Below are 15,850 nucleotides of genomic sequence, written 5' to 3'. Positions count from 1 at the left end.
AAAATTAATAAATCCTCTCATATTGCGGGTCGAAATTAATGAGAGGCAGGGAAGTGGCCTGTTGTACAACTTTCATCGTAAGACTAACATATTTCACACCTTCTCCCTTCTTTTATATAAATAATAGTGTCGAGGCAAAAACGTCAGTTCCAATGATTTATTTATTTAGTTATTTATTTATTTACATATTTCAGTGACCTTCTCGCTGTTCTTACAATACAAAATAAAATTACCAATGTTCATTAGCTGCGGGTCCCTTTCGAATAAAATAGATTGCCGGACAGTGTTTATAACCTTCCATATTATTATGTTTTTTATAGGTTTACGGAATGCAAATCGAGTTGAATTCATCGGTTTCTCCTTTATATTTAGGGCACATCGATGAAATTTACCACTCCTTCACATGGTAACAACATTATTTCCATGATTCTTTGGAAGTGTTCGGGTGCGCAAGAAATGCCAAACATGAGACGTTCATAACGGTAAAGTCCCTTACTTGTAATAAAGGTGGTGATCTCTCTACAATTCTCTTTAATTTCCACTTGATGGAATTCATTTTTAATATCAAGTTTAGAGAACATCCTTGCTTTTCTAAATTTAGGAATAAGTTGGCAATGGATGATTCTCCCTTGCGATTGCCTTGTTCGCACACCGCATATCAACACAAATACGAACATCTCCATCACCTTTTAAAACAGATACTATCGGTGAAACCCAGGATGAGGGCTGATTTACAGGATCGATAATATCCATTTTTATTAGCTCCTCGATTTTATCGTTTATTCTATTTTCTAGAGGGATAGGTACCCGTCTATACGGTTGACAAATTGGTCTAATAGCTTTATCAATAACAATCTCCAATTGGGAAACGGAGATTCACTCACCAAATTAACGTTGTATCCTAACTTTAATACTTTTAAACGAATGGCCGTTTCTTTTCCTAGCAGATTCCTCGACCCATTGCGTATGACGTAGAATGTGGCTTCAGAGTTATTAGTTCCTATTGTTATTCTTGCCTCAAATGATCCAATTATTTGTAATAGGTTCTTAGCCCCGTAAGCTTGTAAGGTTTTATCCGGATCTTTCTGCTGATTTGACACTATAATCTTACTCCTTTTAAGATGCTCCCAAGTTTTATCGCTGATAATATTGCATTTACTTCCTGAGTCAATAAGCATCTGTACAGTTACTCCCCCTAACTGGCAGTTGATTATAGAGTCATCGTCTATATGGAAAATGTAATCAATCGCAGTATGTGGTTTGTCAGTTGACCCAACCTTGGATTTTTTATAATAGTTAGTTGTTAGATTTAACTGAGTATTATTTTTACGTTTGTTAGCCTTCGTCCTGCATTGCTTTTGAAAATGCCCCCTGTAGCCACATTTACTGCAGATTTTATCTTTGGCTGGACATCGGCTACTATCACTTTTATGATTCGTGCTACCACATCTACTACATGCGATTTGCTTTTCCGTGCCAAATTTCTTCATTTTGTCTTCGACTCTATTTATACCACCACTTGATTTTTCATTGAAATCGTTTAATTGTCTTTCAACGGTTTCAAGGGCATTTGCTTCAGTTATTAATTTATCTACTGTTACTGTGTCTCCTAATAAAAGTATTTTCTTTCTTAATTCTGCAGAAAGGCACTTCTCTGTTATTTGATCAATAAGATTTTGATTTTCATCAGTAAATTTACATTTTGAACTTTGTCGTCGTAACCTTACTAAAAATTTTTCAAATTTTTCACCTTGTTCTTGTTTCATTAATCTAAAAACATGTCTCTCGTAAACACTACTCTCATTAACGTAAGCTCATGGAATGTTAAAGAAAATATCTTGCAAGGATAAACCCCCGGTATGCAAGAGTGTGGCTCTCTTCTTATTAGGTTGCTCCGTGTTCGTTGCTAGAAAGTATATTTCTAGTGCACGTTTCCATCTCTCCCATCGAGAACCCACGGAATTATGATCAACTTCGCACTCAAATGCTTCTAATACTGGTACGTGAGACACTTCAAAGTTGTTAGGCTGATCTGAAAATATAACATTTTCTAATTTTCATCCCTTTGAATATCGTAATTGTGATGATATTAATTTTATTGTCGATTTTATTGTTTTTCCTCTTTTTTTCATATTGGTTGCGAAATGCGTTTTGAACCATATTAGCTTTGTGTCAACACTGCACTTTTTGCACCCATATTGATGAGCAATTAACTCATTGGAACTTCCCACTGTGCTTTTTTGTAGACATATTGATGAGTAATTAACTCATTGGAACTTTCCACTGTGCTTATTGTGGACGTATTGATGAGTAATTAACTCATTGGAACTTCGTATTGATGAGTAATTAACTCATTGGAACTTCCTATTTGTCAAAATGTATTAGTGAGTTAATTAGACTCTTTTATCTGGCTCTTTGATATTAGTCCCTTGAATTTTCCGTTTTTCTTTTATCCTCGTCGCCAATTGTGGTGTTTGTGAGCTCTCGGTTACCAAAAATATATACTTATTCGTCTATCAGTAATCGTCACTAGACGTCCGCATCCTCTCTACTCTCGACCAGTACTCCTGTACATCCTTGTACCGTAATCGTAACTTTCATTAACCATTCTTTCGTACATTATCTTAACACATATATACACATACATACATCAGAATACCACAATAATAATAACCCTGTTTATGCTGAAACAGTCTGAGATAAAATGAGAGCTAAGGCGAAATATTATGTATTTAATAAATCCATAACGGTAACGACCTTTGTTTACGTTATTCACAATAACCAAAACACCTTATTTATTTCGTTGCAAACATTTCGTACATATATTGAATTAGGTAGTAGAAGCGAATGATGATGAGATGATGATGACGAAATCCTCTCATTATGTTGTGGGTCGAAATTAATTAGAAAGAGGAAAGTGGGCTGTTGTACAACTTTCGTCGTAAAACTAACCTTCACCTTCTCCCTTCTTTTATATAAATAATAGTGTCGAGGCAAAAACGTCAGTTCCAATGATTTATTTATTTAGTTATTTATTTATTTACATATTTCAGTGANAAATTAATTAGAAAGAGGAAAGTGGGCTGTTGTACAACTTTCGTCGTAAAACTAACCTTCACCTTCTCCCTTCTTTTATATAAATAATAGTGTCGAGGCAAAAACGTCAGTTCCAATGATTTATTTATTTAGTTATTTATTTATTTACATATTTCAGTGAGTGCAAAATTTTTTTTATATTGGTATCGAAAAAGTTAACATCGATTGCTATTTTATTGCCCAAACGCATTAAGCAAGTGAAGGTGTCGTTTAAGCCTAAGTTTGTCCTTCTATATGGAATGTAAAATACGATAGATCTGAATTTCTAGTGTTAGCGACACCGACTCTAAATGAAATTTGAGATATTAGAAAAGAGCTGTCGAGATGATTGTTCATGATTTTAAATAAGAAAGAGAGATCAAAAGTCAGTCTTCTATTTAGTAAAGTTTGTAAGTTCAGTTGATCTAAGATTGAAGAATAATCATGGTTATCACGCGACATCGCGTTGCCCATGCGAAAAGCAGCGTAACGCAAAAATTTATGCTGCGGTTTTTCTATCATCTTATTTTGTACATTTGAAAATGGAGACCAAACAACCTAGCAATACACTCGAGAATAGGGCGAGCAAGAGTCTTGTAAAGAGTTAGAGAGATGATAACAGGAGAAAAGTCAGAAGTATTTCTACTAATAAACCCCCACATACGTAAGGTTTTAGATGATACGTTATAAATATGATCATTGAAATATAGACCGGCGTCGAAAAGGACACCCAAGTCTTTGACAGTATGTACACGCTTTTTTAAATGCTCATTACCCATCATATAATTGTACTCTGTAGGGTTCTTTTTTCTAGTGAATGAGATTATTTTTTTACATTAAGATCTAACAAGTTGAGATCACACCATTCGATCATATGTCTAATATCATCTTGCAAATTTTCAACATCGGCAACAGTATCAATGGTTTTGTAAATTTTAGCATCATCGGCATACAAGAGTATGGATGAATGTTCGAGACATAACGGTAGGTCATTAATAAAAAAGTTAAACATGAGACGGCCCAGATGAGAGCCTTGTGGGACTTCAGATGGGACATTTATAACTTTCGATTTGTGATTGTCAATCTGAACAAATTGCGATCTATCTTTTAACACATTCGCTGTTGCACACAAAATTGATGTGGGCATCCGTGGCTAATATATGTTTTTTCTTAATTTGTTTATAATTTTCGCTCAAAATATCTCATAATGGCCTCATGAAAGTAATTTACCAAAAATTAGGATGAAATAAACATTGACGGTAAAAACCGTCACTCGCACTGGTCCCCGAAATATAATGCGCAGTGCTGATGACGGTTTTCTCCGTCACGTAAAAAATGCGTTACTGTTGGTTTTTATGGAATTTCAGCAGGTAAGGAAACAAATTTTGATGAATATATTTATATTTTTTGATAAAATAATTTTTTTTTGGAATTTAACATATGTTTATAGATCGTTATGGTAATTCATAAAACAATTGCCCACACATAAGTATGGCTTATTCTCACACCCTGCGCAGTGAAAGGTTGTCTCCTTCCTTTTCTTGTGTTGGTTGTAGCACCACTGACATCGCCTAGATAGCACTCTTCCATTAGCCCCTATAGCGTTTTTTTGTGGGGTATGTGTTTTATCTTTGATGCTAATTGGTGGAGACGGCTTTTCAGGAACTAAGCTGTTAATTACACTCAACCTAAAGTTATAAATTGACATTTTGGATTTCGTATATTTTTTGAATAAAATATACGAATTGATTAGCAGCATTTGGAAAATGTGTAATCCTACTTTCTTATACCACCTGAGGGATTTTCACTCACATGGATAGTAGAACAACAGCTGATCCTGCCTATCAACACCCCCATACATTTATTGTACTGATAAACCGGTTTAGGTTTTTCTCTCTCTCGATCCAACTTGTCACGATATATTACCGTTTCGTTTTTACACTGTAGAAATGTAACAGACGTCCCGCTTGTCCCGCCATTTTCCAATCAACACCCCTTCCCCACTGCATCGAAACACAGTTTCTCCTTTTTTTAGTTTCTGCGTTTTCACCTCAACTGGAATAACAATAAGTAAGTACAATAAGTTTGGCGACGCAGCAATTTGGTGGCAAGGTCGTAACTATTATAATAGCTATCCATGTAAACTGCTTGGCCAACATCAGTGTAAACAGCAAACTTTAAAATGGTACCGTCAGGTTCTGTCAATACATATAATTTTATCCCATACTTATGTCTCTTATTTTTTATGTATTGACGGAAAGACAGTCTTCCACGCCATAGGATCATCGACTCGTCTAGCGAGAGATTCTTATCAGTGTAATAGATCTCTTCCATTTTATTATTAAAATAAACAATTAGGGGTTTAATTTTAAATAGATGGTCTTCAGGCTGGCGATCGTCCTCTCCAGGATTACGAGCGAAATGAAGGCATCTGAGATACATTTATAAGAAAAGAATACAAAATAAATGCAACAGTTTACCTCATTATCAATAGAAATCTATCTCTGCTCATAGATTTTGCAAAGAAAGGAATGCCAAATAGCCTTGACGTCTTCCAATAATCTTGCAGACGATTGGTAGCTATAGTTCCCATATGCAAAAATATGCCAAAGGAAACGCGTAATTCATCGATGGTAACTTCGCGCCAGCGAGTAATTCGCGCCGATGGTGACATTAACGAAGCAAGATAAATTTCCTCCGCATACCTATTGGTTTCTTCTGCAATTAACCTGTAAAAATTCTCATCCACCAAAGTATTGAAGAAATCGATCGGGCTTTTATCTGCAAAAATTACAAAGCTTGAAATATAGCCCAATCAAAAAAATAAAATAAACTGTATGTTACCGTCTGGCACAACAATAAATTCCATATGTCTAGTAAAGTTAATTTTTTGCATCTTGGACGTATCCGCAGACCAGCACAAGGTTTGGGGTTGCGCTAGTTTGGCTCGTTTAGCACCTGTAACAGGTGCGATAGATGTCGCGGCAGATAATGGTTGTTGTCCAGGGTCTCCACTGTTTTCAGAATGATGAGGACCACTCACAACTTCTTCCGACGTCTCCACCTCACTGTGGTCGGATAATTCACCCTCCGGAATATTGTCATCATCGGAATCCATCGCCCTCAATTCGTCATCTAAGAAATCCTCATCATCTGACTCAAAAAGAACTCTATCCAACTCTTTTTCATCTGATGCTGCATTAAAATAGTATCGTCTTTTAGCCCCTTTGTTTCTACTTGCGCCGGAGGGCCCAGCTTCGCTATCCGCCATAACTAATTCGGCGAACACAATTTTCCGTTACACTGATACCTAAAGTACACGCTCACAATATATCATAAACCCTGCCCGTACGCTAACCGAATGCTGATGCCTGCATGTTACCTATTATCACAGTATAAACTCTATACAGTAGTTTCACTTCGCAGCGGTACTTTGATGTTTTTGATTTTAAATGAACTTCGCGCAAGTTACTGCGCATTCCTAATTAGAGATGGGATCTAAGTACATACTAGAGTTGGGATCGTGGGAATAACTTTAATATGTTTCGAACAGAACTATGCATATAAAAAGTAAGTGTTAATAATTATAAAATAACCAAAATTAAAGTAAAAATTTTCTTTCCATCTCAACTGGAAACAATCGACAGTTACTTTGTTATAAATACTAACTCTCTCGATAATCTTGCGTTTTGTCGAGTGAGAATTTAAATTTATTTTGTAATTTAACACTGAATCTTAAATATTTCGTTTAATTTAATCTGGTTATGATTAACTACTAACAAAATTAAAAATACTAAGTTTCAGTTCAGTCGCATATACATTCCAGGTTTCCAGGCGTTGTTCTTTGTTCTATTATTGAAAAATAAAAAGAATTACAAAGAAAGAATTTATTTACAAATGTTGAACAGTAATAACTTTTTTACTTTTTTTTACATTTTTTTGCCTTTTAAAATCTTGATTAATAAATTTTAGAGCAAAAAAGATCCGCACCCTCACAAAAAATGACAAGAAATAATCAGTAGGAAAATGTGGACATGCAAAATGGTAGGGAATTGTTGATAATTTTTCTTTTAATAATTGTCCAATATGGTCACCAACAGAAATGGAAGAAAACTCCTTACAAAACAACGTGTCCAACTGCTTGATATATTCTACAAATTGTTCCTTAGGAACAATTAACTTACCAAAATTGGAAGTACTTGTATCATCAAAAACCCTAAAATTTGTATATATATTACTTGAAGCTAAGTTGTCTTCCAATAACGTTGTCACGCACAAATGACATGTATGTTTTTCAAAACATTTTTTTAAAAAATACCCACTGACATACGTTACAGCATTGTGTAATGGTAAATTTAGTTTGTAATAGTCCGGATCTTTTAAGTCAAAAAAATGTGTTTTAGGGGATTCTGCACTTACAACTACCTTACACTTAGAACTACTTACATCTATGTTACTTAAAATATCATCTAAATCGTCAATACAATTGCATCCATCAACATAATTAAAATAATTTAAACAAAATAACTTTTTAAATGATCGAGTAAATTGAATGCATTTCCGCTGTGTTGTCATATTACACATAAGAACGATTTCTTCGATTTTAATGTATCCCACAGAGACAGAATACTGCGGATAGTAATTTGCCATCCCTTTATAAATCTCATCATGTTGGTGACATTTTTTTCGTTTTTGTAAACCCTCATATTCTTGAAAAAAATGTAGCATCTCATGGAGGAAAGTTAGTTGATGTTCAGCACCTGTGAGGGGTTTATTCATCGTTTTGCGGGCGTTAAAAGTGTAAGAATTCAAAAGGTCGAACAGTTTGTCAATTTTAGAAATAAACACTGCAGTTGCCATCGCTGTTGCAGGAAGTTCATTTAGTGCAATGTATGTGTTTAAACTAGCAGCCACAGTACTACTCATAACTTGAGCTGCTAATTTTACTTTCATCCGCTCGAAGTTGTTGGGATGTATGTGGCTATCTGTTAATTTAGGTGCCAATCGAAACGTTTGTTGTTTGTCTCTAGTAAAAAAGTGTTCCAGAAATGCTTTATTTGTGTTGCCTTCCTCTATAGAGAACGTTTTATCGAAAAATTGGTTTCTTGTTGATTTTAATAAATGAGGAGTGTCAAATAAATAAAAAATTGTCTGACCGTTAATTTTAAAACAGGTTTCTTCAGGACTTACACCTAACTTAGTGGATAATTTAATAAAATTTAATCCTTGATCTGTAATAAATGCTGCTACATTTAATCCAATGTTTTGCAGTTTTACAATAGAAGTTTCAATAATTTTATGCAAGTCATCCACTGGACAAGAATCGTTAATTAAGAAATATGCAATCGGCTGTTTCCAATTCACATGTATCCCCCTTATCATTAACAGTAAAGCACTATTTGCAGGCATGTATTGTCTTTGTGCATTTGTACAATGGAATCCTACAATTCTGTCCTTACTTGTGTTATAAAATAAATTTGTTTTCAAACTAACTTCATCAGCACAAAGTACACAGTCCTTTGCCAAATTCGTCATTGTATCAACTTTACTTTTTACAACACTAAAAATAAAGTCATTCAGTGCTGGTGTCACTTCCCATTTGCTGGTGATTTTGCAAAGAGTTGATTTAGACGGCAAATAAAAAGTTTTCGCTAAACTGCGATAAACTTTCGGCCCAAGGAAATAAATATTTAGTGCAAACTGCTTAAATTCGTTTGTGTATCTAAATCCTTGTGGGTGTCGTTTTCCCAACTATAACTGCATTTTAATGAAATTTACCGTTCCTTCATTGCAATTTTCTTTACAAAAGTTTATTACATCTTCTTCGTCAAATGTTTTCTGTTGAATATCTGTCAGTGATTTTTGAAGAAACTTTGTCTTCTTTATAAGCTTCCTCTTCCTTGGTGTCAAGGCAGACAGCTTTTGGGGGGTTTGTGAAGCCACATGACCTAAATCTAATATGTTCATTAGATAATGATACAATCACAAGGAATTAGGTAAGTAAACAATTCAATTTACCTTTGTCAACTTTTGAGCTGCCTGGTTCTGCGTAGGGTACTTTTTCTTTTATTATATTTGCTGCTGCACTTTCTGTTAACAAAACAATTTCAATTACACAAATAATATCAATATTGTCCACAAAGTCTTACCTTGTAGTGGACCCACATGCTTGCTACTATTACCTACAATTCCTTCTTCAGCAGCAGTTCTGGTGTCTGCAAATCACATGATACAAAATAAACAATGTTGAGTTAAAGGATAAATATATAAATGTGATATGTATTACTGATTTAATACACATTAAAAAATAGCAGAGTGTTTACCTAGATACAACGACGGAAAGGCTTCAGAAGTTAGGCGGTTCTTTTTGATATTTTTAAAGAATCCGTCTTCAAAATGGGCACCACAAACTCTTGCATTTTTGTAGGAGCCATCTAATAAATCCACTCTTCCAATTTTTTTTAACCACAATGCTCCTCTGCAAATTACACAAACATCTATTAGCTTTTCGGGAAAACTAAACTAATAGTAATTTGTTGTAAAGTACAATTTACAATAAATATGACACAGCGTCTCCTTGCTTGACAATATTAACAATGATGAACAATTCAATGGGCATTAGACACTATTTTTCAAAACGTACCTTTCTCCTGTCGGTATTCGGAAAAAACTAAATTCATTTCCAGCTACATTACTGTACACATTCTTGCATGTAGACACTGCACATTTAAACTTCATTTTTTTATAATATTAATCACAAATTCACAAAAGTCTAACCAAATAAGCTGCAAGCCGTTGTAAACAAAGAAGTTTGTTTACGTTTTCTTTCCAATTGAAGTTTGCGTANCTTTTTTGTCTATATCTATTCTGTTTGAGAGATATATCTCATCAAATGACAAAATACATAATTTTTCTATTTGTTTCATCTGGGATGACTTCTTATTCATTAAAGTAATGACGTCATTTAAAATTCCTGGTTCTACTGAAAATCGTGTATCGTGTGATACGAACGCCTTGAAGAAGTCTGTATAGACTGCATCTATTTGCCCGCGCTTCTCCAGGGCGTCCGTAATATGCTTTTTCATAATAACTAGGTTTGTACATGTCGAACGCTTATCAATAAATCCATGCTGTTTATCGCAAATCATATTTCTAAAAGTAATACTAATATATCGTGTAACAATTTTTTCGAACAACTTTGGAATTGAATTAAGAATAGAGATAGGACGATAGTTCGAAGCGTCTGACTTGTCTCCACTTTTAAAAATTGGGACGATTTTACTCTGCTTCTAAGTATCAGGAAAGATTCCAGATTTTAAAAATTTGTTGAAAAGTATGTGTAACGGGCGTGATAAGGCATATTTACAATTAATGAAAAACATGTTTGGAATCAAGTCCGGTCCGGCACCCTTCCTGACATCAAGCTCAGCAATTTCGTCAAAAACCTCACTCAGTGATATTTCAATTTGATTTAATGAAAAAGTCGAGGTTGAATCGCTAGGAGAGTTTTCGTGAATATTTGCATGACCGACGTTGGCATGATTATAGCTCGATTGAAATTGAGCAGCAAAGAGGTTCGCAATATCTTCTGAGTTGCTAGATACTTCTGAATCTAGATAAACAGTGCTGAGAATGTCCGTATAATCAGTCGTAGAGCTAATGTGATTCCAAAAAGCTTTAGGATTATATGGTATAGATTCTTCGCGATTAGAAAAGTATGACAATTTGTTTTCGTTTTGTAGTAGTTTGCACGCGGAACAAAGTTTCGAAAATTCTTTATAATGACTAGATAATCGAGTCTGTTTGAAAAGTCGATGTTGGTTTTTTTTTGTGTATCATTCTAATGAATGTAATCTGAGTACCATGGAGGGTAAGTTTTCTTCCTCTCGCGACGTCGTGGAATGTACTTGTCAATGAGGAAGTATAGTAAAAATCCGCACAAAATCCGCAACATTAACATTTACATCATTATCATGAAAAAATTCAGATCAGTTAACATTGTTCAACTCAAAAATAATATTGTGAAAATTACCACGCTTAAAATTAAAGAAAAAATTTGAATTACATTGATCATGATCAATCGAGTTAGGTTTTGCGATTTGAAAAGTAAGTGGTGTATGAAACTTATCTATTGGAAGGAAAGGATCAAGTGCAGTTTCGACAGAAATGTATTCGTAATCCGAGAGAACAAGATCGAGAATATTTCCTGAACAAATAACAATTTGATTGTGTTGCCGAATGTTCACAGATAAAAGAGAATCATTAAATTCAAAATTTTTATCACAGTATCCGCGGAGCCTTGGATAATTATAATCACCTACAATGACAAACTTTGCTGATTTATATAGATCGCACAGTCTTTCAATGTCATAAATATCGTCGACTGCGTACGTAGTGCAGTCATTTGGTTCGAAAAATAGTGGTTACCTGGAAAGTTTTGCGGGAGTTTTGAAAATTGGTAATTTTATAGATTTTGATGCGCTCTTTCCGAATTTCGACTTTGCCACCTCGTATTCGCGCAGCCATATGGGAAAAATGGCGCCAAAAATCAGATTTTTGACAATATCTCCTTTCCGACTCATTTTACGATAAAAACAGTTATATACAAAATGAAACTAGAGGCAATTACCTACAATTTATGTATGTAGCTTTTTGTCATAAAGTCAATAGTTTAGGCGTACGAGCGCCGCAAAATGTACTTCAACACGCATTTTGGCCAAAAAAGCTCATTTCATCGCCATCCTCTTCATTCTCGATTTGATCAAATACTTGCTCAATTATAGTCTCCGTTTCTTCTTCATCATCACTATCTGGCGATGGAACTTGCGAGTTACCACAGGTACCGCTACAATTCGTGCATTTAATAAAACAGATTAACCCAGCCTTTCTGCATCCACAAGCTTTCTGACATCCTTTTTTGCATTTGCAAGAAATGAGTTTTAACATGCTTTCTGGACAGCGACTGATCAAGAGTTCTGACCGCCCTAGGCTAATTATTAGGACGCGCCCCCGCTAGGTGTGTTACGGACGGCCTAAAAAGTAGTAATTGAGTAGAGTAGTAGTGTGAAAATTTTAACATGGTTCATACTACCTATAAAAGTTTTCAGATCGATCTGCAAGCGAAACTAACGTTGTCTTTTAATCTACATGACATTCGACCTTAGGGTGGCAAACCATTTTTTAAGCTGACCGTACATAAAGGCAAAGTACCTCACGCATTTAGGACCAAAATCATGACAAGTGACTGCAGGCTACCAAGTAGAAAACCAAATCCATGCCGTGTTTGGTCGCATGACTTGTATTGGCTAAGTTTCTATAGACAACTTAGTTGCCATTGCCATTGACCATGAGCGTGGTCATCTAGTGTGTGAAGTTGCTTCGACTTGAGTATTTTTTAAATATTTACTCTAGAGAAAAAATAAAAATTAAATATNTGTCTGTGCTATCTTTAGTAAAAGTGCCGTCGGGAAGTTTTAAATTTTGAAAACTAATCCGATTTGAATTTTTCCCGCGAATAACTTTATAGGCGGTTCCCCAAGGATCTTTTTCGGAATTACGAGTGCAAAAATCTTTAAATTTATCGCCCCTTGTTTTGACCAAAAGATCTTTATATTCACGAAATGCGCGGTTGTATTCAGCTCGTTTATTTAATCTAATCGCGTCGTTTTTTTCACGTTGAAAGGAGCGACGAAGTCTTCGCGATTCTATTCTTTTTTCAGTAAGTTCCTTAGTCCACCACGGTACACTATTCCTAAAAGATTTTTTAGGCGGCATTGACGCCTCACAAGCTTCTACTATGCAGTCATTTAAAAAATTAGCGCGTTCTGAAACATTGTTTTCGTCGATTAGTACTACGTTTCCTATGTTTTCCCTAAATTTCTCCGAAAAAATACCCCAATTTGCTTTTTTATTGCAAAACCTACGGTCAATCAATTCTGTTTCGTTTTTTACGAATGAAATTTGCCAGGTGATTAATTTGTGATCAGAAAGTGTTTCTTCGTCCGATAAGTGCCAATTTTTTATTACTTTTATTGCTTCAAAATTAGCAAAAGTTATATCGACGAAACTTGATCCGCGATGTCCAACAAAAGTCGGTTCAATATTATTATTTACAACAAATAAATTGTTATTTTCGAAAATTTCTAAAATATTTGTTCCTCTATTGTCATTTATTGGACTACCCCAAACATAATTTTTCGCATTAAAATCGCCTGCAACAACAACAGGTTTCGTTCGGTCAAGCTTCGAGATAACGTGAACAAGTCGTTGCAGAAACTGGTTTTCGTCGACGTTAGCGCCGGCGGGTGGTAAATAGACGTTGACGAGAACGAAAATGTTGCCGTTTACAGTAATTTCAACTACAATTATGTTTTCGCAAGAAACACTTTCTAAAAATAAACTTGCAATATTTGTGTTGCTTACAATGATTGCAACTTTTGGAATATTACTCGACTTTGAAATAATAAGATTATTCTTAGAAAAACCAACAATACGCGATTTATTGACTGTAGGCTCTTGCACAAAACAAATGTCCAACTTTTTATCTAAAATAACTTTCAGAAGATTGCTAGTAGCCGCCTTGCCCTTTCCTAAATTAATTTGACCAAAATTTAAAACGAAATTCGCGTCGGGGTTATTTTTATGGCTATTATTGTCCATAAAAGTCGATGTTGGATAAAATGGCATTTTTTATCCGGTTCATCGTCGGGCAAGACTGGCTTTTTGCGTCGTGGTCTACATTAACCGGCGCATGTTTCTTATCCTTATTTGACCTAACACAAACAATGCACGAAGTATTTTTCGATTTACAATCCTTAAAGCTATGTTTGCCGCCGCATTTACCGCATATCTGTTCTTTAACTTTACAATTTTTTGACAAGTGCCCAAAGTCGTAACATTGGAAGCACTGTAATATAGAAAAATGGTCCCTAGCAAATACACGTTGCCAATTTAAATAAATTGGCCTATCTAGTATCTCTTTCCTTAAAATAGGGTTAACTTCGAATATAGCGCTGTAAGTATCTTTGCTGTTTTTGCTTTCAAACACAGCCAACTGTTTAAAATTAGTTTTAAATTTATCTACATCGTTTCCGCAAAATGTACCGATAAAATCGTTATGCCCTAAAATAGTCTCATGTAAATCTTTCGCGTTTAGTTCTTTGCTAATCCTATCTATTCTAACCCTGGGCCACCTTTTTTTAATTTCCCTAACCTCGACGTCATCCTTTGCCTTGATAAGCAAGGACTTTTTAATTTTCTCTGCGTCTTCCTTTCTTGCGCAGTCTACAACCAAATCACCTGATTTCGTTGACCTAACGTTTTTAACCGCGATGTTGTTTTTAATGGGATCGACGGTACGCATTACAATATTTTTAACAAATTCAGCACTTTTTCCCGCGGTTTTTGATTCTATCCTAACCGGAAAAGAGTTTTCATTAACCCTAACATTATTGACAGTATTTTTTCCTACTTTCAACCTATCCGCATACGAAAAAACTGGCGTACTTACAGTTTTTGCAGCTTTCTCCGTTGCGTCCCTCAGTTCTTCTTCCTTTTTCTTTATGGTGTGCCGCAGTTCCTTGATAACACCCGCCATCTGGACCACGTTTTCCATAAGTAGGTCGGCGTTTTCCCTGATTATTTTCCTATCCGAAACCCTAATTGTTTCCGACTTCATCGGAACCAAACCCCTAACTATTTTGTAGAATCTCCGGGCGTTAGCTGACATCTCGTCTTCCGGTTGATTACCTACAAAACGGGTTTCCTCGCCATTAAATTCGCGTTGGGACTTACCCTTATCTCCGCTTTCGGCGTCCGAAACGTCATCACACCACGCAATATTCTTCTTTCCTTTCTCGCGCTTTTTTGTTTTCGACGTACTCTCAACGTCACTCGACTCACTCGCGACACTTACACTGACTGTCGATGTCGACCGCTTCCGTCGCCGTTCGCGTAAACTCGCCTCGGTAGGCGTGGCTATTCGCTGGCTTTCCGACATCGCACAACCGATCGGCTCGACTGCTCGATGCGAACTCTATATTAGACTGCAGCTCGCTCGCCATGGACATCATTTCCGCGAAGGAAAGTCCCTCCAAGAGTGCGGGGCTCTTGGGGGTAGCCATTTCGCAATGGCTAGCGGACGGAGCTAACCTACTCGTATGGGACGTAGTGTATTTTTTAGAAGTAAGGAAATGATAGGTTGGTTGTTAAAGTGAATACGTGGGGGTGGGGGGAGAGTTCAGAATGACTTTGCGTACTCCGTCCCAAAGAACTGTTGGTTAGTTATAATAAATTAAATAAAACTTACCTAAAAACGGCTGGGCAATGTCTTGTAGACTTGAAGAACTAACAAGTGCGAGCTCTAGTGGTTCGAGCTCGTACGATGACGACGGGCCTGGTCTAAAAGAGTCGCTGGTGTAGTCGTGTGATTACACGGACCGACTCGAGAACGATTATGGGCGTATACGAACGAAGAGTCGCTGGTGTAGTCGATTCAATGCACGGACTGGCAAGTGAACGATTCAAACAGCTAAGGAGCGTGGTGTATGCTACTGCGGTTGCTAGTAGACTTCGACCTTCTGTGGAAAAAACCAGCCAGTAATGCTGGTGGGCGGGCAGTCCCTCCGGGCTATGGCGGAAGGTAGGGCGGAAGGCCCTCTTCAGCCTGCTTTCAGGAATCGTGGGAATGGGTGGGTGGTGGTTCGGGTGAGAAAGTTGAGACGGACGAAATGAAGACAGAAGAGAATGAAAGATTATCTGTGGAATATTACTGCCT

At 36.1% G+C, this 15,850-nt stretch overlaps 1 protein-coding gene and 1 long non-coding RNA gene across 2 annotated transcripts; one reads left to right on the top strand and one right to left on the bottom strand.

Moving 5' to 3' along the window:
• The first annotated feature begins 12,027 nt into the window (after positions 1–12,027).
• Positions 12,028–12,508, top strand: LOC112904508. The gene is made up of 2 exons (XR_003231143.1): positions 12,028–12,117; positions 12,183–12,508. It is a non-coding gene; the product is annotated as an uncharacterized LOC112904508 (long non-coding RNA).
• Positions 12,509–12,527: 19 nt separating this feature from the next.
• On the bottom strand, positions 12,528–15,073 carry LOC112904503. Its single transcript, XM_025974635.1, has 2 exons — positions 14,869–15,073; positions 12,528–14,823 (listed from the first exon to the last, which is right to left on the bottom strand). Exons 1-2 carry the CDS (start codon positions 15,071–15,073, stop codon positions 13,724–13,726), a joined length of 1,305 nt encoding a protein of 434 aa, XP_025830420.1. The 3' UTR covers positions 12,528–13,723.
• Between the last annotated feature and the right edge of the window lie 777 nt (positions 15,074–15,850).

The sequence above is a fragment of the Agrilus planipennis genome, unplaced genomic scaffold (assembly GCF_000699045.2).
Source record: "Agrilus planipennis isolate EAB-ADULT unplaced genomic scaffold, Apla_2.0 scaffold217, whole genome shotgun sequence".
Taxonomy (NCBI): domain Eukaryota; kingdom Metazoa; phylum Arthropoda; class Insecta; order Coleoptera; family Buprestidae; genus Agrilus; species Agrilus planipennis.
Note: the sequence above shows the minus strand (reverse complement) of the source record. Positions and strands in the feature narration are given on the sequence as shown.